The following is a 23,775-nucleotide window of genomic DNA, read 5'->3' on the forward strand; positions in this document are numbered from 1 at the left end:
TTCCGGGCAGCCTGTATTAGGAGTTAGGTCGCAGCAACCGAAAACGAGGTCAAGAAAACGGGACAAGAACAAGTGCGGTAATGAGGTCGCACGACGATGAAGGAGTGATTCGAGGTCGGAAGGAGAGCAAGCAGAGCAAGCTGGCTGGGAGGAGCGCGAGAAGGAAAAGGAAAGGCCGTAGTGGATCCTTCTGGGGGGGATCAATCATGAGGCTCGCACAAGCCGGTACGTAGTAGTTGGCGCCAAGCGCCAAGCATGGCCAAGATCGGCCAGGGGCGAGTGGCAAGGGGTGTCCAAGGGGAGAGGAGCACACCCACACACCAGCAGGCTGCTGATGGTGATGATGATGGTTGTGAGGCCGTGGTGAGGAGGAGCTGCGAGAGGTGGGTGGGTGGGCACAACTGCACACAGTACAGCACCACAACGCTTTCGCTGGGGGGGCCGCCGTGGGGCCGGTGCAAGGATGTGCTGCAGGAACAGCCCAGAGTCCCAGGCACAACGGCGGCGCACTGGCCTGCCCTTGGTTTCTGGTGTGGCCCGCCGCGGCCAATGGCGGCGCCCGGCCGCCCAGTGCCCCACCTGCCATGCCTTGGCCCCTGGCGCTACGCCTGCCCGGGCCGCCAGCTCGAGACTTGCAAGTGGGCGAAAAGGGGTCTGCACTGCACTGCCTCATTGCCCAGCTGGGTCTGGCCTGTCGCGCTGCTGGGGTGTTTCCAGAGCACGGCCAGCCGGCAATCTTACCTTGAGCCAAAGTACCTTAGGGCAAACATGCTCCTTTTCAAGCTTAAGTTAATTACAGCCTCGCCAATCCGCTCCGCCCACCCACTTCTTTGTCCAACTGTGGGCGGCCCATCACCATCACAAGTCCACAAAACAACACGCGTCGCCCGCCCGTCGATGATGCCCTCTGCCGGCTGCGATATCAAAAGTTGCCAGACGCAGGGCTCAATGCTCGTGGTGATTGTCGCGGTTGCGTGCTTGAGCTGGATGACGACGACCGCTCGCCCGCCGAGATGGTGATCTGCCTCCTCAGACTCGCTCGCTCACCGCACCCGCACAAGTGGTCAGTGCCGCCAGAAGTGGCCCAGCAGCCGTCGCACTCCTGGCACGAGACTTGTCTGAAGCTGGCTGCGACAGATTGCCAGCCTTGGCAGAGGGCTCGGCAGTTCGCACGCTCCCGCTGTCTGTCAAGAATCGCCAAGGAGGAACCTGGCGGCTGCTGTTCCGTACCCAGAGCCATTCCGTGACCCATGAAGTGTCGCCCTCTCGGCTCCCGAGCCTGCATCTACATGATCTGCACCTAGACGCGCGTATGTGATCCGCAACGACCCTCCCTGCCGGGGTGCGGCAGGGCCAGTCTCAATTTCCAGGGACGGACTGCTCGCTCGCACACCTCGTTTCGCTACGGTGTGCGCCGTCTTTGACGTCAAGGAGGTTTGTCAAGATTGGACTTGGCCTTCCACCTGATCCTCCAAGCAGCCCACCGCTCCGGCTAGCGCGCAGTGACTAGCCCGCGCAAGTTGGCGCCACAGACCCGTTTTGGCCCTACGTGACCTCAAATTGACATACAATGTAACTCTCGCAGCAGTACTGCACAGTTCAGCGACACCGCCGGTGTTTCTCGTGATATCTGCTGTAGCACGCAAACAGCCGAGATTGACGGCGGTGCAGGCAGCGGGCAAGTCTGACTGGCCTTGTACCTGTGACCTGTGACTGCCACGGGGTTGCGGCAGCATGGACCAGGTTCCGCGCACCCAATGGACACAGTGTTGAGCACGGCAGAGTCGGGTCGCATCACACCGTAATGCACTGTCCAGGTTCGAAATCACTCGCTCGTATTCATTAACATGTCGCGCAAGAAGCTCAACAACGTCTTTCAGATGCCCAGGTCTAGGCCTCAAATTGACTTGATTTGCCCCCCAAGACCGCTCAGCGCAACGATGACCTCTGCGAATCGCAGCAGGTTCAATCCCCAACCACTCGTTACCCTTTCGCACACCACTTGTTCCTCGTGAGCCAGCAACTTCCACTGCTGGTGCAGAAGAACCGCCCACAGCATCCAGTTTCGAGCTAGGGTCACCCAAGATCCTCCCAACATGGAACTCTGCTTCTGAATTACTAGGCTGCATCGACCAAATCGGCGTCTCCGCCAAATGTGTGTGCGACCAGGTGGTAGGCATCCACATCTTCCAGAAGGGAAAGAAAATTCACGGTCGTCGTCGCCTCCGGTATCCCGCTGGCCTCCTCCTCCCTCTGCATTGCTTATCGATATATCTCGTCGACGACCCATGAACCCGACACGGAACAAGAGCTCATTCGCCTTAGCCGAGTCCCACGATGTAGGCCGCGCGCGCGCGATCGTTGTGACATGATGAACGACCAACCGATCACTTCCCATGTCGGCATCGAAAGCTGGTGTTCGTGCTCCTCGACTTCCATTATGGCAAGGCTCGGGTTTCAGAGATAGACCCCTTGAAGAGGCCGGCGCGGGATGCGAGACGACATGGGAAGGCGAGTCTGGTGGGCTAGATGCAGTTGGACCACACAAAGACTAGTGCCGACCAAGGACCTTGTAGTACAACGAGCCCAGCCCGACGAGAAAGCTCTCCCACAAGTCGTGAAGGCCGCGCGCGATGGCGACGAAGGGTCCCTCTGACATCTCGAAGGTCGTCTTTCTTTGTTTTTCTGAGACGTCTCTTATGGCCTTTGGTTTTCGTAAGTTTCCTGCTTGAATCGTGAACCTCCTTGCCCGGGGAAACGGCTGGCGTCTTGTGCTTTTGGACTAGTGTTTGTTTGACGAGCGCCCGATCGTGCGTGATCTCGAAAAGATCGTTTGTTTCTTGTAGATGTCGCGGTCCCGGGGGGGGATGGGGGGGCACTCGTCGAAGCTGCCGTGATTTTAAGCTCTCTCCCCAAAATTAGTGCCGCGATAGAGACGCGCAGGAAATGAGCAAACGTATCAGCGGACGCTGGTGTTTTACGTGTCGTCAAGAGCCTGTCTGGTGCAGTAGGTGAGCTGCCTGTGGGTCGTTGTTGCTGAACAGAAAGCACGACGACGACTCTCGCGACAGCCAAAAGAACTGCAACACCACTTCTATCCATTTAATTTTCCTCCTCGTCCGGCTTATGGGCATGAACTCACGATGACGTTATGTCTGTCATCTCTCTGCCTTGGCTTCGGGCTCACAGCACCCAGTGAGCATTAACTGGCGGACGAGACGGGGCGGCCCTGCTCGCAGCTGCTACTTAGTGCACGCAGGCAGGTTGCATTCCCCCTCTACTTATCTGCGAACCGCTCCCTCGACCAATGAGACAGGTCGCTGCCTGGCTGCCAGATGTACATATGCAAGCTGCTGCTGCGTCTGCAGGCATGCGGGCGGCATCTCGGCAACGGACCCTCTCGTTTGGGGGCGGTTGGCTGGTGATGGCGGTGCCGTCATCCTGACAGCATGCCAAGACCGGGGGGCTGTGGTGGGGTTGGAGATATGCCTGTGGTTTGCGAGAGCGTCCTGCACGGCGACGACAACCAAAGATGAGCAGGCGCCTTCAGGAATTAATTCAATTATGTTTCAAGTGGTCCCCTGCCTTGCTGTACGATCCCAGTAACAATACAGTGATGTAGTTTCACTTGGCCTTCGCAGCTTCTTTTGACATTTGGCTTAACAAGGCAATTTAAATAAACCTCGCATATCTCGAGGAAAAAAAAAAAGAAAAACCCTTGATATAAAATCGAACAAAAATCTGTTTGCATAGTTGCGGAATAGCAGCCATGGAATGGGAAACGGGCAACACTGCCCATCCGCTATTCGTGGTCTAGATTCCATGCCTGGTTCCATGGCTAGCAGGCATTATTGCAGAAGCCTAGCTCTCCTCGCCCGTCGCGTGAGAGCACGCAAAGCCAACAACGACGGGGCGCGAAACGCTCTTAACAACTGCCTACGCGCGTTTGCACTTTTGGGTTCCAACTCGGCTTGTAGGTCTGGCTCACTGATCGCGCATTTTGTGAGCTTCTGAACGTGAACATTAGGATGTCCTTGGCTCTTCGTGAATGCATCATAGAGATAGAGACATCTTGTTCTGGCTGTTCATAGTCAGCTTCACTCAACCATTGCGGGGTCATGCTCGGCCGCTGGTCGTCGTCTGCCGTGCACCCTTGCCTTGTCAAATAGTCTCATGCACGACCTTTTGGCACTCGTTTTCACCAACATGACCTGCCGCATGTAGGAAAATGCCGGGAAGGGGGGAGCTCGATGCTTTCAATTCACCGGAGAAACCCAATCGTCGGAAGACAAAATCTTCCAGGACCCGAGCGCCCTAGCCAGACCCGTGCTTGCTAATCACATTCAGCGAACCGCTGTTTTCCCAATGTAACGCACCTCTAAACCCAATCCAAAGAACCACCCGTCCCATGACCGAATACCATTGCTGATCGCACTCATTTATCCGTACCGAAACGCCCAGCCCGTCTTTTCTGCCTTGTTGCCCCTGGCCCTCGGGTTGGGAATGCTCAATTTCCCGCGTACGTCGGACGAACAAACCAGTCATCTTCAAACATTTGTGCGACGAAATACAGCTCATCCTTCCATGTCAGCTTCTCCATGGGCCGTGCAGCTGTAGAGGTCCATGTCAGAACCGTATCTTCCATTGGCACAAGTTGTGACACTACTCACCCCTGTCTGCAAAATACTGCCAACTGCCATGTAGGAAACCTCTTTGTTGGAGGGTCAGTTTGGACCAAGGATCTTTCTTCTTGACGCTGTCCCAATTCATTCTGAGCGGGTTGAAATCTCGCTTGTAATAGTGCCAGTACAGAAGCAAGATGTTGGCGCTGAACTGCAGGTTCTCCACAAACAAGGGGAGCGAGTAATATGTCTGCCATCGATTTTAGTTGCTTACTTAGATAGTGCCTAAAGTGATCGAAAGCAGGACTCACGGGCTCATCGTATTGCACTGCGCGACGGTGCCGATCTGCACTGGCGAACGAAGTCTCGTAGAGCAGCATGAAAATGGTCAGGTAGACAGTATAGAAGTGCTCAGGCTCTTTGCCAGTCATCATCTGTTTGAGTTCTTCCAGAATCTGCCTCCGGACAGGCACCAGGAGCTTCTCGTACTGGAGGTTGTAAAACTGCTCCGAAATCATCCTCGGGATCGACACCTTGTCCCCATACGGGTAGTCGGGATGAGTTTCCGGTTGCATATCCAGCATGTCGGTGCCCGGGGTGATGAATGCAGAACCCACGGAATTGCCTGCGCAGGGAGCTCAGTTTGGCATCCAACAAAGCACGCATACGTCTACCCAGGTGGACTTACGAATTCCGAACCAAAGCTTGATGTATTTGTGTAAGAAATCGGCAGGGTTTACCTTCTTGGCACCCAGACCCTGCGGTCTCTGCAAGTGCACTGTCAGTCCTCTGCCCAGCATGTCAGGTTCGGGGCAGCACTTACTTCGGTCATTACGATGCGCCGTGAGCTACAAGTACAACCAGCCGTGAGTGACCCCACCAAGCTATCGTCGAACACCATGACCTTGACTTACACTTCTTCGTAGGTTCTGCAGACGATCTCGTCGACCTGGCCAGTCATCTCGTTCCTTACTTTATCCAGCGCCAGCAGGGCGTTGGTATAGTTGTACATCATGTAGTCCTGGGCGGTTCTGTGTATATCAGCTAAGCCAAATGGCTCAATGCGCGTCTCTCGATTCCGCCCCTTCGAGTCCTGCCATCTTCGCGTCACGCTGTCGCCTGGCTGAGGGCGGAAGCGCTTGACAACAAACTGCAGGGGATAAGGCGTATGGTCCAGCTGCCAAACCAGGATGCGCGGCGTGTTGTCCACCCAGTCACTGGGTCCGAGGTCCTTCATGGCTGTTCCTCTCCATCTGCTGGTTAAGTTGAGCCCATCTCCGCGAAACATGACCACCTCGCTGAGTTTCCACCGGACACATGATAGTCTGTGAATCACCTTCTTGGACTCCAACGAGACATCTGCGCAGGTCAAGCACCCCCCGAGTGGGTTATCTGGGTCCGCACGACACTGGTGAAAAAGTCAGCTGCATTTCTAGACCCTCAAAAATCACGACACGTCTGTGGTTGTCAACCGCACCTTGGATTTCTGCATGACACAGCGCACACAAGCTCCATTCCTGCGCGTACACGCTGCCTCCATACGCCCTTCCGGCGATAGGCAGCTTCGTGTATGCTTCTTTCCCTTTCCAGCCGTTTGCGTAGCCGTGGGGGACAGCGACGAGCGATGAGCAACGGTGGGTTCTACAGAGGCGCTTGGGATCTCCACCAGCACGCCATCGTCTGACCCCTCTGAATAATCTCGACACGGCAGCGAAGTCTCGTCCAACGCCACTGCCAAATCATGGGTGACGTCTTCGACAGTATTGGCAGGTTCCTCCGGCTCCAATACCCATGACCCGTCCATGGCGCCACTAGACATCGGCCGGGGTAGGAATGAGGGATCGCTGCCTAAACTGTGGGCTGGCTCAGGCGAAAAGACCTGATAGAACGAGTTCGGGTAGTGCCCGGAATCGAGCGAGCCAAACTGATGTGCCGGAAATGAGGCAACACCCTGGCTGTTCTGGGCAAGTGGGTGGTGAGCTCCAGTAGGATACTCGTGATTCTGGAGGTGTTGCGGGACGTATGTGTCGTGACACCCTGGGTCGAGCGGCCAAGTCGCACAAGCGAAGGCGCCCACGGGATTCGAGGGGTCAACGCAGCCTACACCCCAGGTTGCCAGAAAGTCACCCAGGGGCACGTTGGCATCCGACGTGCTAGGGTGGGATGAGTTGTAGGACGAGGTTTCTACCAACCTGAGGTGGTTGACGGGACTTGGCGTGGGGGGACTGGGCAGCCCAAAGCAAAAGTCGACGTCGATGCCACCGCTCAAGCCAGCGTTGAAGGATGAAGAGTGTCCAGAGAACATGTGGGAGTTGGAGGCTAGCAAGGACGCATGGCTAGCATCTGGAGGCTGCTTGGGCAGGGAGACACTAGAGTGCAACTTCCGCCGGGGCATGCTCTGACCACTGACACGACGGGTGTCGACCGGGTAGGCGTAGGGCACGGCCCGAGCCTGCTTCCTTGTCTTACACCAGGACAACAGAGGTAAGTATCAAAATGCCATCAGGGTCAAAAGTGAAAGGAGCCGGTGGGCCCACGAGGAGTACGGGGGGGAGAGCGAGGCGAGACAGAATGGACGAAGCCGTCGGTGCGGCACAGCGTGTGACAGGGTTAGAATGATATGAGAAGGGTGAACAGAGCTCTGGGCAGTGTCTCTGGTGGAAGATGCAACACGTGCTTACAGCTGTGGCGACATGAGCGCTTCGCGCCATCGTGGGGACGGAGCGTGGATGTAACCACGCACGCCACACAACAGACCAGAGCAGGGTACTGGCGAGTAGCCGTTGAACTGTACGACTAGCGGTCGACGGGAGGAGAGGAAGTCTGTCTAGTCTGTGGGCTGGGAGCGCGGCCGGGTGATCCCAACAAGGTTTGTGGTGATGGCCTCGAGGAGCGATGGATGCCAGCCTAGGCGCTCAGACGGCCGGCGGCGACTGGGGGACCAGGCCGGGACGGGAGGGAGTGTTCGAGGTCACGGGCACCGGACAGGTAGAGAGCGGCGCTGGCATTGGGCAGCAAGCACCCGGAGATGCAAAGAAGCGGGGATCGCGAGACCGGTGACGGGAGCAAGCATCGACGAGCCGTGGAAACCGGTCAGCGCGGTGGAGATGTGGCACAGGGGACGCCTGGGCTGGGAACCAGGTGGGCAAGACGCGGTTGCGAGGGAGCGAGCAGGGGCGGTCGTCCTCAGCCGTGCGTGCGTGTGTGGGAGAGAGCGCTCGAGTGTGTGTGCTGGAGGGCGGGTGCGCGAGCGGGCGATGCAGGAGTCGACAGGCGTGCGGGAGGCTGCTCAAAAGACTGGCGATGGCTTGAGCAGGCTGTTTCTGGAGGTGAGGACGAGCGGCCGGGCGGGTCGGCCTGTCCTGGGGGCGCACCTGCCTCGAGAGATGGCCATGGATGGATGTCTTGATTGCTTTTGCAGCCCGGCGCAGTGACTTACAGCGCACATCCAGGCAGGCAGGCTCTCACCTCCATCCCCGACACCATGTGTGCTGCCCACATGCCCACCTCCAGCCCTATCTGCGTGCCTGCCCGCGCCTGTCATATCTGACAACTGACGACATTCGCATCTTTTGCCACGGGCGGATGCATCAGCTCCAACCCACGCACGGCAAGGCTTGCATTCTTCACGGGCCCTCCTGCATAGATAAGATCCAGCCCAGTGCAGGGATACATACTGACTGACTGACGGGGGGAAAGTGCTCATCTGGCATCCCTCCCACGCCGCTGCCGCGCCAGTCTGGAAGCAGCTTGACATTGTCCTTCCATGCAGCCTCGCCAGACCGCCGGATCCTTCTTCCAACACACCACCATGCCATCCTAGGATGCCATGCCATGCCATTCACCTCCCGCGATCAGCTTGTCGTCCGCTTTCCCCGCACCCCCATCGAATCGAAGCACCGAGTCTCCACATGCTATGGCGCGGCCCGGCCCTTGCACTCGGCACCGCGCCGCACCTCGACTGTACCTACAGCGTAATTTAGTGGCCCACGCTTGCATCAGGTCCAGACAAACCGCCTCGCTGGACTCGGCATGCTCTCCGCTTGTCCTCTTCCTCTCAGCGACCCGGTGTCGTCTTGTTTCAGCAGCATGACGTTCGGCTCGGACCCCTCGACATCGTCGCCAGCCACTACATATGCCCCCCCTGGGGTGGCCCCACGTGGGTTCGTCATGATGGGCAAGGCAACTTCTCGAAAGCTCAAGTCGACTTACAAAGTCACCCCGGCCGCAGAGTCGCATCTCAGCACACAGTCAATTGGCCGGCTTGGCGCGGTTCTTCTTGCCTCCAGACCCGGGCCACGACCTACCAGCTGGGAATTGTAGGGGGGCCACCTCGTCATCGCACACCCTCTCTCACCGGTCGAAATCTGGGACCCACGATCCCTGGAGCGTGGCTCTTTTTTATGATCCAATCGAACCCTGTTCACTGTCTCCCTGATATGCTGCACTAAACGTACCGCGGCACGGTATCCGTACAAAGGAGCCAGCAGTCATGGCCGCCCACTTCCGACGTTCGTGGTATTACCATTACACCCTCCTTTGAGCATCATCGTCGAGTTGGACGCCATATGCACACTCGGGCCCCCTGTCTGTGATGCATAACTCATGATAGGCACAGGCAGCCGTGTCAGTTAAGCTTGCTCATCGCATAGACGCTATCGCATCGTGCGTAGACCCCCCGTCCAGCTTTTTTTTTTCTCGCCCCCTATTGGGCCCATCTCGCCAGCCGTTATTCTCTGCCGCTTTCTGCCACCCTGATGTTGCGCGCCACGAATGGCAGGCAAAGCCTGGAGGGACATGATGAGGTGTGTTCATGCCATTCGGGCTGCAGATCACCTCGTGCCGAGCATGGGAAAGCTATGAGCTGTTATGAGACCAGCTTCCGACGTGTCTTTGTCAGTAGCCGCCATCTCCACTGTGGTGTCGTTTAGCTCAGACCAGGCGATGACACCAGCAAGTTAGCTGTGCCGGCGCCTATTTGCCGAGTTGGGCAGATCTGTCAAGCGTTCATCCGAGCCCAGATGTCCCAAAGGCCATGCATGACCAGTTCGGTGGACGTTTCTCACAGTCGGCGCAACTTATAACTAGCCCCTGCCCTGGCACTGAGGTGCGTACCCAGCTCAATGCCCATGGATGTCCGAGATCCAAGATCCAAGCCAAGTCAGACCAGCAGGAAAAAGACTTGCGCAACGCGGAATTCTCTGATCATTATTACCTGTCCCGATCACACCACAACAACAGACTCCGAGTTGCATCTTACTTGCAATTTAAGGGTCGAACGTTGCAATGCCTAGCCCGCACGCTCTGGACCAGCAGATGATTCTCGTCGAACTCGACGAAGATGACGTTTACGAAGTTGAGACAGCCCTCGACAACTTCAAAGGTGAGTGCTTGGCCATGGGGCGCAAATCTAGAAGCATGTTGGTTGACATTGAGTCATAGAACTTGAACTAGATGGTGATGAAGTTGGCCAGGACAATTTCTCCCTGCCGTCATTGCGGTCCCGACTTGAATTCGCCGCGAATACGGTTCATCAAAGTGGCGGCGTTGCAGTTCTGCGCGGTCTTGATCCCTCAAGATATTCTGTGGAGGACAACACCATCATATTCCTGGGGCTCTCAAGTTACATCGGGGCTCAAAGGGGGATCCAGAATCCTAAAGGGCTTGTTCTCTGTAAGTGCCAGCTATGGCGTTTTGCTTCGAAAGAGTGAGGGCCGGCCCAAATGCTGTGTCCACGCTAATCCTTCAAAGCCCACGTCACGGAGCTCAAATCATGGTCCACGCCGCGAGAACGTCGCCATGGAATACATACGAACCGCGAGCTGGTGCGTAGTACCGACCCGGCTCAATATTCAGGGCGATTGGGACGTGACACTAACGACTTGACTTCAAAGCCATTCCACACGGATATGGGTTGCTCGATACTAGCTATGCATGTTCGCTCAAGGGCGTCTTCTGGTGGCGAGCTGTGTTTGGTCTCTGCAGACGCTATTCACGCCCAACTTCAAGAAGAAGATCCAGAAGTGCTGGCTACGCTCGCTGCCGCGGATTGGCCAGTTCAGGTGTAAGTCCTTGCGCAACATTGCCGCTTCTGGGAGCGACAGACACTAACACCGACACATGGCACCACCAACCAGAGCTGGGCAAAGACCCCCATACATCCTCGCGCCCCTCCTGCAGGAGCATGGAGGCAAGCTGGTCATCGCTCTGGATCCCGCACGTATCGGCCCACACCCGGCCGCACGTGCAGGGCTCGTGCCTAGCCTGCGCCCAGCCCAGCACGAGGCCCTTGCCTTGGTGCAGAAGGTGGCACGCCAACACCAGGTGAAGATCTCTAGCTGCACGGGCGATATGATCTTTATCAACAATTGGAGCCTGCTCCATGCCAGGGAGGAGTACGACGACGGAGCAAGTTCCGCTCGGCATGTGGTGCGGTTGTGGCTGCACGATCCGAAGCTCGGCTGGGAAGTCCCTCCTCAGATGCAAGTTGCCTGGGATGCGGCGTTCGGGTTCCGAGCGCTCAAAGTGCCAAACCGGCTGTATCCAGTAGCGCCCCTACCTGACTATATGGAACCCAAATATTCCAACGGCACAGCCGCCTTCGTTGTCGATGACGACGACGATAGCAATGACTGGGCTGCTGTCAAGGATGATCTTGTTCACGATCAAGACGGAGACGAGCATGGGTCACACATTGGCACGTCGACAGCGCGACCTTCTTAGCAGCACCGGGAACACTACACAGGGTGCTCCTGCAGTTTGCCACCGCCACCGCCTCTCATTTCCGGTACCCAAGTTGACCTGGGCCTCCTTTACTCAGGTATGACACAGCACACAAGATGGTGGTTGGTCGACTCGTCTTTTTCTTCCTCATGTATTTCATAAAGACACACCCATTCGAATGCTTTCTTTTTCAGATCCTGGTTCCATCTCAGCGCGCTGTCTGTATTGCTTCCAGAAGCAGACGCAGGTCTCTTAGCTATGCCTTGTATGCAATGACTGATGATTTCGAGAGCTCAGAAGGAAAACCAAAAAAAAAAAAAAATTATTTTGTGCTCTGTACTTGGAACAAAAAGTGACACATGCGGCCGAAGCTCATCGACCCTTGGCCGAGGTGCAGCCCAACAAGGGGGGCCTGCTCCCACGACTGAGTGGAACTCAGCCACGGGTCCACTTTGAGGGAGTGGAACCCGAGCAGGGGTTGCTATGTAAAGCAGGGGCGCATATCCACCTGGCGACATTGTCCCAGATCACACGCGATGTTTGAAAATCGACCTTGCTTGTTCTGGGTGTGTGGCGTCATGCAAAGTGGAATTCCCACGACTTTGTCTCGCAGTATTATGTTTCCTTAAGCAGGAACTCTGGTCGATGTTTGGGGTCTAGTGCAACGAAAATGCGTTCTCGACCGCGGTTGAAGATGGAACAACACCAGGGAGCTCGGCCAACTCAGCTCAGGAACAATGAACAGCTGGACCAGGCCGGCCCGGCAAAGCCCAGGCAAGGATGGCAATGTCACGCAGCCACCAGAAAAGACCCGAGGCCCGCCCGACCAGCAGGCCTGCGCTTCCACGACTTGCCTCTCCGGCTTGATCTGGTTGGGCAAAGAAGCAACGCCAAGCATGCATGTCCAGACAGTTATCCCCTGTTCTCATCGTTACACACGATCATGGCAACTCAAAAAACCCACGACATCGACGCACATGCGCACCAGGAGATATCGGACATGCCGCTCGACCGTACGAGAGCGGGCATGCGATTCCAGGATTAAAGTTGACAAATGCGACCGAGCTGGTGTGAGGGGGGAGACGGAAGCAGGTACACGTGGCTGACCGTCAGACGTGCATGTGCGGTCACGAGTCATGGTTGTATGTTTACCCAAGGGCATTTGATAGGCCGTGGTCGTGAGCGAACCGCCTTTTTCTCCGGATCTACGCCACTTAAGGTTTCGTGAACCAAGAACACTGCTCTCTCAAGCTTGGGCAATGTCAAAGAGTGGCATGCCGTGTCTCTACACCGGCGATGGCCCCCCATCCCGTTTTACCCTCCCGTGCGGGTTGCCCCGTGGCAAGCCAGATCTCGAGGCGGGTATTGATCCAGATCGGGGACTGCACATGCAAAGGTACCTAAATGAAGTCCTGGGGCCGCAGCACAAGCTGCAAGTGTGGACGTCAGGAATTGACAGAAAGAGAAAGAAAAAAAAGAAAAACATGGTTCTATGAGATGATATCGCACAAAAATGGGTGTCTCTTATCTCGCGCGCCACATATGCAAAACCGTTGGGCTCCCAGGGGTTGCTGCGACCCAAGAAATCGGTTTGAGATAGGAGGGGCCTTTTTCTTTTCCTCTGGCCGAGAGCAAGGGTGCCGGTCACTGGGCCATGCCCCTGACCTGCATCAAAACGGAAGTCCGCCTGTCTAGGAAGCTGTTTTCGGGCAACGGAGACAAAGCAAATATGATGATGCCTATACTTGCTGTCCGGAAAAATGGGAGAGGTGAGAAAGACTGGGAGCGTGTGTGTGTGTGGGGTGTGGAAGCATCCCTGCGCCAAAAGGAAGTAATGAATGCCACACCACACACACACATCCATCTTTCTCGCGTATCTTGAGGACAAAGTCAAAGGGATGATACAGTGGGGCATATCGAGAGACAATCGAACCGGGTTTCCGGTGTGCATGTGCTTGGCCCACGCATGGGTTGAGGTAACCTAGCATGGTGACCTCTTGCGACCTATCCCGGCTGGAACCGCATCGTGACGAATGGCATACGTGCATGCATGCAAAGATGCAAAATCTATTGCTCCTTGGTGGCTATGCTAGCGCAATTGTTGATAAACGGCAGGATGTGGAGGTGTCAGATTTGCATTTGATGCACTACCTCTGCATGTCTCGTCAAGTAAACTTTCCTCTTAAGGACATGCTTAAGGAGAGGCTTCAACGTAACAAATGAAGGGAAGAAGGGGACCCGGACGCTAGTTTAGCTTCCGCTTGCTCGTTGGAGTCCAGTTGCGCCTGGTGTACATCCTCTGCCATAGCTGCTGCTCACCGTTCCCCTCGCACATCAACCCCCCCTTCCTTCTCACTCCCCCGCTTGGTCTCGCAACCACCAACGGGAACGCCCGCTTACTAGCACAAAGTCGTCGAGATCAAAGGATAGCACCATCTTTCCTTGGTCGTAAGCCCCTTCTCAGGACCCCGGCAGAAATCTGCTTCTCTGGCACTGCCCACGGCCCGCACCGGCCTCTCATACCTCGGCTCCAGCCTTTTCCCCAACTGACTAACCCCACTGGCCCAAGTCACCTCCTTTGATCGGCTTTGCCCAGGCATGCCGGTACTATCAGACTCACATTAACACCCCCAGGGGTTGATCCGGGATAGGCAGGCCCAGAAGAAACTTTTGAACACCGCAATAGATGCTTCTCACCGACTGGCCGGGTTGCTGCGAGCCACAGAGCCCATGACTGATGACGAATGAGGTGACAGATGTGGCCAGGAAGAGTTTGGATGTGGGAAAGGGTTTCTTGTCGTCAGAACGCGGCGGAATCTGCAGGCCATTAGACTATACGCCGGCCGAAAGTACCCCGATCATCTGCCAAAGCCTTCACAGCAACTTTCTCGGCGACGTGGAAGCAAGATGCTGATTCTACAACACGGGGGCTTATGTCATCAACCATACGACGCATCAGTGCAGTTGCGAACTAACCGCCTCACCGGTCACTTTTGAGCACAATTTCCTCGGATGGAAGCCCTGCCGTGTCTTACATGTGTCCCTGATTCTAGCTGAAACTCTCGTGACCGCTAAATTGTCCAAGCTAAAACAAACAGAAAAAGTTGAATGCTGACGCGCTGCAGCCGCCATGGAAAAAAAGAAAAGCAGACCTGCAGCAGCTGGCCACGAGGGAGACCGGATCAACAGTGTCTTAAGCAAGGCAATAATAGCCTAATGCCACGTTACCGTGGCACGTTGCCTCTCGAAACATGCAGCTTTGTCCTGGGCATGGCCTGGGTATCTCTGCAACAAGTACACTTTTGTTGTGTGAGATGCCGCACTTCCATCGACACTGTTCCACCCGCCCTCCACGATACGGGGCAAGAGAAAAAGAAAAGTACTGCCAGTACGTGCCGTGGGGGCGGAGGAGGTTTCGTTCAAATTGTCCTGTTGCAGCCGTAGAGCGGCGTGCTCGCCGAGACAGATCAGGTGGGCAGAGGGGCAGTGTCTGCTTCGCTGGCCGACCACACTTGTGCCTGCCCGAGACAGGTGATGATCATGCGTGGGGGAAAACCAGCTATCCAGAGCATCACTTCCTTCCATAGGGACCTAGCGTACCTTGGTAGGTAGGCAATCAATGGAAAGTCCCCTTGCTTCTCGGGGTTTGATGCAAGGACCCGAAATACAGTGAGTTGCAGTCATTGCCATTCAGCTCGATTTCCGAAACTGGGGATTCCCGACTGATGAATCCTTTTCGTTTGTGAATGATCAAGTTTCTGGCAAACACATGCGAGCTCGCGCTTCTGGGAGTCGATACCTGGTTCCGTGATAAGGAACGGCCCTTGCTCTCGCAAGACTCGGAGTGATTGTCTGCATTTCTCTAAGCGATCTGCAAGCACCTGTTAAGGGTGGTTGACAGAAGTACGGGAAACATCATGGCAGACGTCCACACCTCCAAGGATCAATGTCCTCGCCAGACGCGAAAGGGAAGTCGATGGCCGGGAATTCATTCCCTCAAGAAGGCGAGATTTTCCAGGAGTAACCAAGCGCATTGAAGAACAAAGAGATGAGTATGGTCTAATTCATCCCATAAAGTTTCGCAGGTTTTAGCTCCCTTTGTCACGGACACAAGGTTGAGCTCAAGACACAAAAGGGCCACCCATGGGATGGGAGAGGCGCTTATCGTGCCGGTAGCACCTTATCGGTCACACACACTGCGGGGCATTGCCGCCATGCTGTCCACTTTGGGGTGGTCCCTGTCAAGGAGCCAGATCTCCACGACTCAACTCTTGAGTCGTCGCCAGCGTCCCACCAGGCTCATGGACCACCAACCATGACGCCTCTTTGATTCCTGTTTCGTAACGATACCCAGCTTGGACTTCTTCCCTCCTCAACACGGCGTCTCCTCATTAGTACGACCCTGAACCCTAGTTGTCTTTCAAACCAGCACTCTACTGCCCTGCAATCACTACCGACAAACGACTCAGCCCCAAGACTCCAGACGACTTTGTACCCTCCAAAGATCCCTCGACGACCTTCAACAACATCTGCCAACATCTCCTCGGGAAAGAAATACACCAGACAAAAACCCACATACACAAGACGACGACCGCATTGAAACCCTCCGCAAGATGTCGGACCTAGACGAGTACACACATCTGCCGCTGCAGATCGACCCCCAGACAAAGACCATATCCGCACACTCGTCCGCGAGTTCGCGCGCGCTCGAGGCCGAGCTCGAGCAGCTCAACAGCCTGCACCGGGCTTTACTCTCACTCGACACGCCCGCCCAGATCCCGCCGCCCCCGGTACCCGTGAACCCCAAGCGGTCCGCCAACATCACCAAGCTGCGCGAGTCCGGCAACGGCGAGTACCGCAAGGGCAAACACGCCGAGGCCGTCAAGTTCTACACGCTGGGGCTGCAGATGGCCCTGCAGAGACCGGCCTGGGAGCCGCAGGGCCTGGTGAGGGAGGAGATCAGCGCGCTGTACGCGAACCGCGCGCAGGCGCAGATGGCGATGCAGAACTGGCCCGAGGGCGCGGCCGACGCCGAGGCCAGCGTCGAGGCGAAGCGCGTAGGCAACTCAAAGGCCTGGTGGCGCAGGGGCAAGTGCCTCATGGAGATGGGCAGGCTCGAGGAGGCGGGCGAGTGGGTCGCAAAGGGCCTCGAGATGGAAGGCGAGGAGGCGGAACTGCAGGCGCTCGGCCAGGAGATCAAGACGAAGCTCGACGCGGCGGGTGCGAGGTAGCGGAGCGCGCGGGCGCGCGCACGTGAGGCACGGGAGAGAGAAAGGAAGGCAAGGGGAGAAGAGGGGTGACCAGGATCATCACCACCGGCTCATTAAACCTGTACGTTTGCCCGGCAGAGTCTGCCTGTTGAGTCGAGCTGCCTACCCAAGGTTCCAGAGAGAACAACACGGCACCAGCTTGAGGGACACAGTCGAGATTTTCAGCATAAGCTATCATCAAAAAGTGCGGCAGAGCACTCGCGAGGGCGTGTTAGCCAGTTAGTACTTTCGCCTCGGCATTTTCTCAGACTACAAAAGACAAATCTGGCCTCAAGAAAAAAGGCATTCCCATGTTTCTATGACACTGAATATAAATCCACGGTAGTAGCGTCGGTGCCCTTCCCTCACCACTATTTGCCCTTGTGCGTGTGAACGACCCAAGACGTTGTCAATGAGGTGCCTCTGCCAACGTCGTCTAAATTGCAAGTCCTGGGGGCCTCTGCAAATGAGTACTTCCTGAAGTTGACTACGTAGATAATGCACCCCTTCGTCGGCCCCGTGCCACGATTGGTTGTCACATCCCGCCATGCTTGCTTAGGTACCTGAGTAGGTTGCTAGGCACCACTATAATCTACGTCAGATGTAATTTGTTTGTCACATGTACTCACTCGCCTATTGACCCGGAAGGCACTCTCATCTTCACTAGATCCTCAGCTGTTTGTGGCACAGCATAGTCACAAAAGTTCCAGCGAACGAGCAGGCCCGCGCACGTAGGTTTCTAAGATGATGAAACATGAAAGTTTGCAACGACGCCCGGCTCCCTCCCAAATTCCATCATTGGTGTGTGTATTTCATTGCTGGCCAATTCGTAAGATGCGTGTGAAACATGCTTAATGGTATCGCGCGGAATACAAAAGGAGCCATCCTGCCTGCTCCAATTAGAGCTTGTTTCCAATCCACCCTCACGAGACTCGTATGCTGATGACATAAAGAAATTTCCAAAGAGCGCAGCCGGCGGGGTCGGCTGGTGTAGACGCGGGTTGTTGCAGGCGGAGCTTGGACACGTGCTAGCAACGCCGGCCGTCTGGTCCGACGGGCCAGGCGGGGAAAGAGTGACGGAACACTCTTCCCTGTAACGCGAATTACTGGCAGCTCACGGTCCAGTAGCCGAGGCACGTCCGCCTGCTGTCAAGCTCTGCTTGGTGCGTCGTATAAGTTTCTCGCGTGGTGCGAGACATTGGTCGTGGAGATGATTTGGCGTCATAAATAATGTTCATGGAGCGAAGAGCCCTCCATGGCCACCGCTGTCGCTCAGTGGCTCTCAACCTCGACCTTCTCGTTTTCGACGTCGTATTGAGGCTTACGCTCCTTGCGTGGCCGCATGACGGCATCTTGACTGGACATGCGGCGGTCGAGAGCGCGCTCGAGCTTGGCACCGAGAGCGAGCTTGTTCAGGTTGGCGGCTTTGTCTTCTGAGAGCACCACCCGCTGTTGGGATAGCGCCTTGTTCTCCATGCGAAGGAGGCCATGCTCGATGTGGTGGATCTCGGCGTGAGCCGAGTCTGTGGTCTGGATGGTGCCAGAGATAGAAGGAGCAGCCATGCTGAAGGTGCTGTAACGAACAGAGGCGCGAGGAGTTGAGTCGAGCTGTAACGCGGATAACAATGGTATTGTTAGTGGCGGCTCGCTGAAGAGCGTGGCAAGAGGAGGATGTTGTGTCGTGTAGGTGTAAAACGTGCGTGGGGAGAAAACCCTGTGGAATGCGGCAGTGTTGACTTTGATGATGGCCAAGCCAAGGAGCCACGGGAATTGGACTGGTGTGTGGCGTGACGACATGAGGAGTGGATGGCGAAGTGGCCCAGGGGACCCATTGAAACACACCAAGCGTGCACGGGACACGGGCGGTACCATTCGGTCATGAGCAAGGAGATGGGGTTGGAAGCTCCACCAGCGCGCAGGCCCACGACCAAGAAGCGCCTCCTGATGCCATCCAAGGTGCCGAACAAGCAGCACACGGGTCGCGGGCAGCGCGGGCAGTGTCCAGCAGGCGTCGCAAGGTTTGGCATGACTGGGGAGCGCCCTGGCGACGGAGGCATCGGCGACCAAAGAAAGTTTCAACGTACCGAGGGGGCCATGATGGGCCGCGATGAGTCGAGCGAGGCAGGCATGGCGGCGGCGGCGGCGGAGAAGGATGAGAGACACTGTGCTGCTAGGTGATGAGGCACGGGAAATGCGAGGGCGAATGAGGAGAACAGCGAGCGAGCAAGACGGGGAGCGCACGCGCAGGAGCTGTGGGATGTGGTTTTCTGTCGATCTTGGAGAGGTGGACGACTGGACTGGTGGAGAACTGTTTGCAGAACGCTGGCTGGCGGGTGAAGAATAGAGCGGGAGAGGGGAGGGGAGGATGGGGGCGTGATGGCCTGATGAAGAACGAAGGCGAGAGCTAATAGCAGGCCACCTGGGCACGAGTGGGGGGGATGGGACGGGCCAGCTGTGAAATGAACCCAGCGAAGCAAGCCACTAGCTCCGCCACGAAGCGACCCTGGAGGCGGCAATGGCGCGGGTACACCGCCAGCCTGGGACTCGGCCGCTGCAACCACACAAGCCATCCGCCCATCCGCCGTCCCGTCCTCCAGGCAAAAGTGATCAGTCAGTCTACCAATCAATAAATCAGTCGATATATCAGTCAGTCGCGCGTCAATCAATCAATCCTGCTGCCCTTCTCTCGTCCTCGTCCACGGTGGCTTCTGCAGCCTCGATCCTTGCCAGCCACTGCTGCCGTAGGTAGCACGCTACGACGACTGCGAACAACCCGAGGCGGAGCTCTGCCCCGTTCTGGAGCGTTGATCTTTGTCCAGCCCTTCACTTTCGGGCCATGGCCCTGGCACGCCTAGAGCATTGCAGGCAGCGATCTGCTACTGCTTGACCTTTGTGTGACTGACCTGCTCGATACGTGCTCCTCCGACGTCGTCAATAAGATCGATACGTACTTCCTTAGACCTAAACGGGGGAAGACATCAACAAACGACCCCTGGTGTCGACCATCACTCAAGCAGCAGTCGGCTTCATCTCCGGAGACGGCACGCGTGCGAAAACAACGCTTACTCTGCAGGTACGTACATAATACCAACAAACGGCAAGGCCGTCTCTCAGGTGTCCCGAGATTCGCCCACTAGCTAGCTCAAAGGCTAGCATCAAACCGTTTCAAGAGCCTGCCGGTGGGGGGGCGCGCGCGAGATCGCGGCAAGTGCACCAAAGGCCGTGGTTTTGGTCCACCTCGCACCACAGACAACAGAGGACCAGGGAGATGAGCCGCTCGAGCACAATGGCGATCCCAGTTGCGCCCAGCCCACATGGCAACGTCCACTCCAGACGCTACGCGGGGCCTGCAATTCCCACGGCAGAACGGAGTATGTACTCCTTGCCACCACGAGCAGTCGGAGGTCTCTCCCCAGGCCCTCCCAACGGGGCGATGCAACACCGGCTCTGCTTCTTTTCAGCCATTCGGCAGTCCGGATGGGTCTCCAGGCGTTTCCATGGTCCACCCTGCTCATCAGATGATGTCAAAGGTTGCGGGGCTTTCTTTGTGAACAAGGACCCTTGGTGCGCCGGTCGCGTGCTGGGTCCCATCAAGGATGACGCAGGGCACAATTGTTTGTTCCTACGAGGCGAGCACGCCCGTGCCAGATTCTGACCTCAGGTCAAAGGTCCCCAGGCGGCTGGTGGCCAGACCAGAGTGGCTGCATCCACCTGCAAAGCCAAGTAAGATTCAGCGGAGGCCGGGGGTTTGCCTGATGTCCGGATCCCAAAAAACCGCGTGGCAGCCAAGCCACCCGCATTAAGGTTGCCCCTCGCAGATCAGCACGTGGGTAGCATCGACATGTGCACTAACCGCTCCTCCCAATGGACCTCGGAGACTCAACCCACGATTGTGGATGGAGGCCCGATGTAACCCGCGCATTCACCAGGATTGAGAGGCATTGGACGCAATATGACCGCGTGGGCAGGCGGCTGATCATACATACAGGCTGACTGGGAAGGGATGGACATCTCGATAGTGAAACCCGCCAACGACACATGAGTGTCCCGTCTTGCTCAATTGAAGACGGAACTTGCCGTGGTGCCAAACTTCTGACGACGGGACTGCCCTCGCGTGCATTCTGTTGTGCCAGCAAGAAAACGATAGTTGGCAGTGACTTTGGTGAACTAGCGTTTCGCCCAGCTCCTCTCCACCAGTCGTTACGCGACGTCGGAAACAGCTCAGGAGCGTGGCGGCCATATGATACAGAGGCGTTGGAGGGTTTGGCAGAGACAAAAGTTTGTCTTAGTGCCACGTGGGTGATGCTGGCCGGGGGGGGCGTCTTCGATCAGAGCGGCGGGCCCCTCCCCTGTTGCGCTCGGCAACCACTAATCGAGACAAAGGTAAATGTGGGAGGGTGCGATCTGCACCGTACGACGTCAACATCTTCATCTGAGGTTGTACCCTGCGCTCGTGTGATGGCCACCGCACTGGCCTGAAACTTTGATCTCTTCCACATGGCATGATTTAAAATGATTGGTCAAGCGAGATGCAACAAATTTGACTGTCCGCGCCTTGTCTGTACATGAATTCCATCTTAAGTCTGACGGCGATTGTTCCCGTGACCATTGGTTGAAAGAGGATGTGACGGAGCAAAAAGTCCTTGCAAATAGGATCTACAACACTACCATCCTTCATAATCTGATGCGGCAAAGGCCCTCGGTTCTCCATTTTGAAACATTGTCCATCGAAATCGTGCTTCTGCTTTGGAGTACCTGCTGTCGTGCAAAAGAAGGTGGCTTCGCTAGTCAAGCTCAGTCAATCTCCAGGCGAGCACATAGAGTAGCACCAGCGATGCCCTTGTGTGCTCTTGTACCCACAGCCGTCCGGTCAGGCGAAGCCAAAGTCGTATGCAAGGTCACCTCGAAAGTGGCTGGTTGACGCTATGCGTATTAAGAGCTGACCGAGACTGACCGTGTACATACATGTCTCCAAGCTCGATGGGCCGATGACACTCACGTGTCTGATTTTGATAACGGCCGGCCGGCTATATTCATTCCACGAATATTGCTATCCCTGATATTGGCTACCAGTCCTGCATGACCGGGGCTCGAGATTGCTGGACTGGTGCGATGGGAGCCTAGACCCATTGCTGGCTTTGATGAAAGATGAAAGAAATACCCGCCTCCATCCGCTCACTTGGCTTGACGTGTATCTCTGGTGGCCAGAGGATAGAAAAGAGGAATTCTGTTGCGTTCACCTTGATCGTTCCTGCGTGTCTGGCCGAATTGGCCCTTCACGCATGTTCAAATAATGGCTCGTCGTAGAATAGCAGTAGACGTCAAGTCCAATGCCAGCGCCAGCGCGCACGGCTTTGAGATACGTCTATGCGCCTTGATATCAAGCTTTCGCCACTTTTGCGCCTTGGATGCCCATGCCTGCACCATCGTGGCTTCGCTGGTTGGTCTCTGATGGCGACTGCCGTTACTAGATACAGCAGAACAGACGTTTTAGTCTATGCTGGGACAATCTGGCTTCGACAGCTGTGGTCAGAAGCCTGCCGCCGCTTCCTCGACCCCTGAGGACTGTGTCTGTGAGTGTGATCAGACCTGGCGTGATAGTAGCACATATGTTGAGCAATGACCTCCTTACGTTTATTCTACTACCCGTCTCACTACCATACCTTTTATCTATCGTGTAACAGCAAGCACGAGAATGGGCCGGTTTCTGGAGGACATCCAGCAATGCTTCTGGACCAAGGGTGAGGTGGTTCGCGGCGAATACTTCAGATATCCCTTCCAAGCAGATTCTGGTCTGAGTTAAGCTTCGGCAGGCGGAGAGAGTCGAGGACAAAGTAAAAGGTTATGCCTGTCATAAAAAACGCATGCAGTGCCATCACGCCGTGGCTCGCGGGATGCTATACGGACATCATTGCATGCCTAGAAAGGAAAGCACTCTAGTCACGCCAGCCGGGCTGACCCCCTAGGGGCTAATCAACTTGGGTTTGAGCGTTGCGAGAAGTTACCAGCAGCAACAGAGCTTGGCGCTCGAGTTGCAGAGACGCTTATAGAATGGTAGATACGGCAAAGAAGATAGCAGTCGGGCATGTGAAGAACTGCAGCCACGGTCCAGAAATGCAGAGGTACATATACGCACCTAGCTGGAAGGATCAGGGGTGCAGAGGGGACGCTCAGAATGTGCAGCTATTCGCAACGTCACTGGCGCTTGCCCCATAGACCCACCTCGATAATTCTCCGCAGACACGATATCTGTGCAGAACTGAGCCAAGCCAAGCCAAGTCACGACACACTTAGCACGGCATTCATCGCGGCCACCACGCAAATCGACGCCTTCTCGAGAGAGCCCAGAGAGCCCAGCATGCCGTCCGACTTTGAGAAGCAGAGCTACTGGCACGAGCGCTTTGTCTCGGAGCAAGCCTTTGAGTGGCTGGTGCCGTCTGAGCGGTTCGTGCAGGAACTGGAGCCGCGACTGGCCCGGCTGGAAAAGTCTGCTCGCGTGCTGCACCTGGGCTGCGGGACAAGCGACGTGCACAACCACCTGCGCCGGCGCGGCTTCACCAACGTCACCAACGTCGACTATGAGCCGCTGGCAATTGAGCGGAGCCGGGCGCTGGAGCAGGCCGCGTTTGGAGACACGGCGATGGAGTACGTGGTGGCTGATGCGACGCAGCTCTGCTCTGGGGATGCCGCCTGGGCTGGGCAGTTTGACCTCGTGCTGGACAAGAGTACGGCCGACGCTATCTCGTGCGGCGGCGAAGAGGCGGTGCGCAAGATGGCAGCAGGCGTCAAGGCAAGCCTGGCGACAGACGGGGCGTGGATCTCGATGAGCTACTCTGCCACACGGTTTGCCTTTCTGGACGGGCTGCTGTTTAAGGTTGACGTGCTGGCGCGAGTGCCAACGGCCAAGGCGCGGAGCAATGACCCCGACGTGCACCACTACTGCTACGTGCTGGAGCCGCGCGCGGGCGAGGCGCTGTTGGCGTGCTGACTGGCAGCCGGGGCAGCCTTGCTTGGTCTCGGCCGAGGCCGGATGGTGCAGTAATCGAAGAGGCACGACGAGGCACGACGATGAACGACGACGGCAGTTGTTCTGGTGCCTGCAGGGGAGCCAAGTTCTAAAGTTGTCATCAAGGCGGGCATGACAGGGCTGGCCGGTGTGGGCATATGTACGAGCGTATGTA

At 56.5% G+C, this 23,775-nt stretch overlaps 7 protein-coding genes across 7 annotated transcripts; 4 read left to right on the plus strand and 3 right to left on the minus strand.

Moving 5' to 3' along the window:
• Positions 1-1,831: 1,831 nt before the first annotated feature.
• Positions 1,832-3,042, minus strand: B0I36DRAFT_319760 (uncharacterized protein). The gene has a single exon (XM_046153455.1). It carries the CDS (start codon positions 2,396-2,398, stop codon positions 1,898-1,900), a length of 501 nt encoding a protein of 166 aa, XP_046013467.1. The 5' UTR covers positions 2,399-3,042; the 3' UTR covers positions 1,832-1,897.
• Positions 3,043-4,311: 1,269 nt separating this feature from the next.
• B0I36DRAFT_99273 (uncharacterized protein) lies at positions 4,312-7,259 on the minus strand. Its single transcript, XM_046163703.1, has 7 exons — positions 6,100-7,259; positions 5,537-6,030; positions 5,446-5,470; positions 5,311-5,389; positions 4,934-5,247; positions 4,671-4,872; positions 4,312-4,611 (listed from the first exon to the last, which is right to left on the minus strand). The coding sequence occupies exons 1-7, from the start codon at positions 7,015-7,017 to the stop codon at positions 4,508-4,510; spliced, it is 2,136 nt and encodes a 711-aa protein (XP_046013468.1). The 5' UTR covers positions 7,018-7,259; the 3' UTR covers positions 4,312-4,507.
• Positions 7,260-9,938: 2,679 nt separating this feature from the next.
• On the plus strand, positions 9,939-11,345 carry B0I36DRAFT_241078 (uncharacterized protein; the record flags this gene model as incomplete). Its single annotated transcript, XM_046149818.1, has 5 exons — positions 9,939-10,005; positions 10,065-10,295; positions 10,374-10,447; positions 10,517-10,686; positions 10,760-11,345. The coding sequence occupies 5 exons, from the start codon at positions 9,939-9,941 to the stop codon at positions 11,343-11,345; spliced, it is 1,128 nt and encodes a 375-aa protein (XP_046013469.1).
• A 4,257-nt stretch (positions 11,346-15,602) lies between these two features.
• On the plus strand, positions 15,603-16,901 carry B0I36DRAFT_319772 (uncharacterized protein). The gene has a single exon (XM_046153456.1). It carries the CDS (start codon positions 15,959-15,961, stop codon positions 16,574-16,576), a length of 618 nt encoding a protein of 205 aa, XP_046013470.1. The 5' UTR covers positions 15,603-15,958; the 3' UTR covers positions 16,577-16,901.
• A 965-nt stretch (positions 16,902-17,866) lies between these two features.
• On the minus strand, positions 17,867-18,723 carry B0I36DRAFT_347818 (uncharacterized protein; the record flags this gene model as incomplete). The annotated part of the gene is made up of 2 exons (XM_046156611.1): positions 17,867-18,202; positions 18,679-18,723. The coding sequence occupies 2 exons, from the start codon at positions 18,721-18,723 to the stop codon at positions 17,867-17,869; spliced, it is 381 nt and encodes a 126-aa protein (XP_046013471.1).
• Positions 18,724-21,253: 2,530 nt separating this feature from the next.
• B0I36DRAFT_319776 (uncharacterized protein) lies at positions 21,254-21,917 on the plus strand. Its single transcript, XM_046153457.1, has one exon. The coding sequence runs from the start codon at positions 21,279-21,281 to the stop codon at positions 21,513-21,515; it is 237 nt and encodes a 78-aa protein (XP_046013472.1). The 5' UTR covers positions 21,254-21,278; the 3' UTR covers positions 21,516-21,917.
• Positions 21,918-22,634: 717 nt separating this feature from the next.
• Positions 22,635-23,677, plus strand: B0I36DRAFT_319778 (S-adenosyl-L-methionine-dependent methyltransferase). The gene has a single exon (XM_046153458.1). The coding sequence runs from the start codon at positions 22,770-22,772 to the stop codon at positions 23,580-23,582; it is 813 nt and encodes a 270-aa protein (XP_046013473.1). The 5' UTR covers positions 22,635-22,769; the 3' UTR covers positions 23,583-23,677.
• The last annotated feature ends 98 nt before the right edge of the window (positions 23,678-23,775 follow it).

The sequence above is a fragment of the Microdochium trichocladiopsis genome (assembly GCF_020744255.1).
Source record: "Microdochium trichocladiopsis strain MPI-CAGE-CH-0230 chromosome Unknown B0I36scaffold_4, whole genome shotgun sequence".
In the NCBI taxonomy this organism is placed as follows: domain Eukaryota; kingdom Fungi; phylum Ascomycota; class Sordariomycetes; order Xylariales; family Microdochiaceae; genus Microdochium; species Microdochium trichocladiopsis.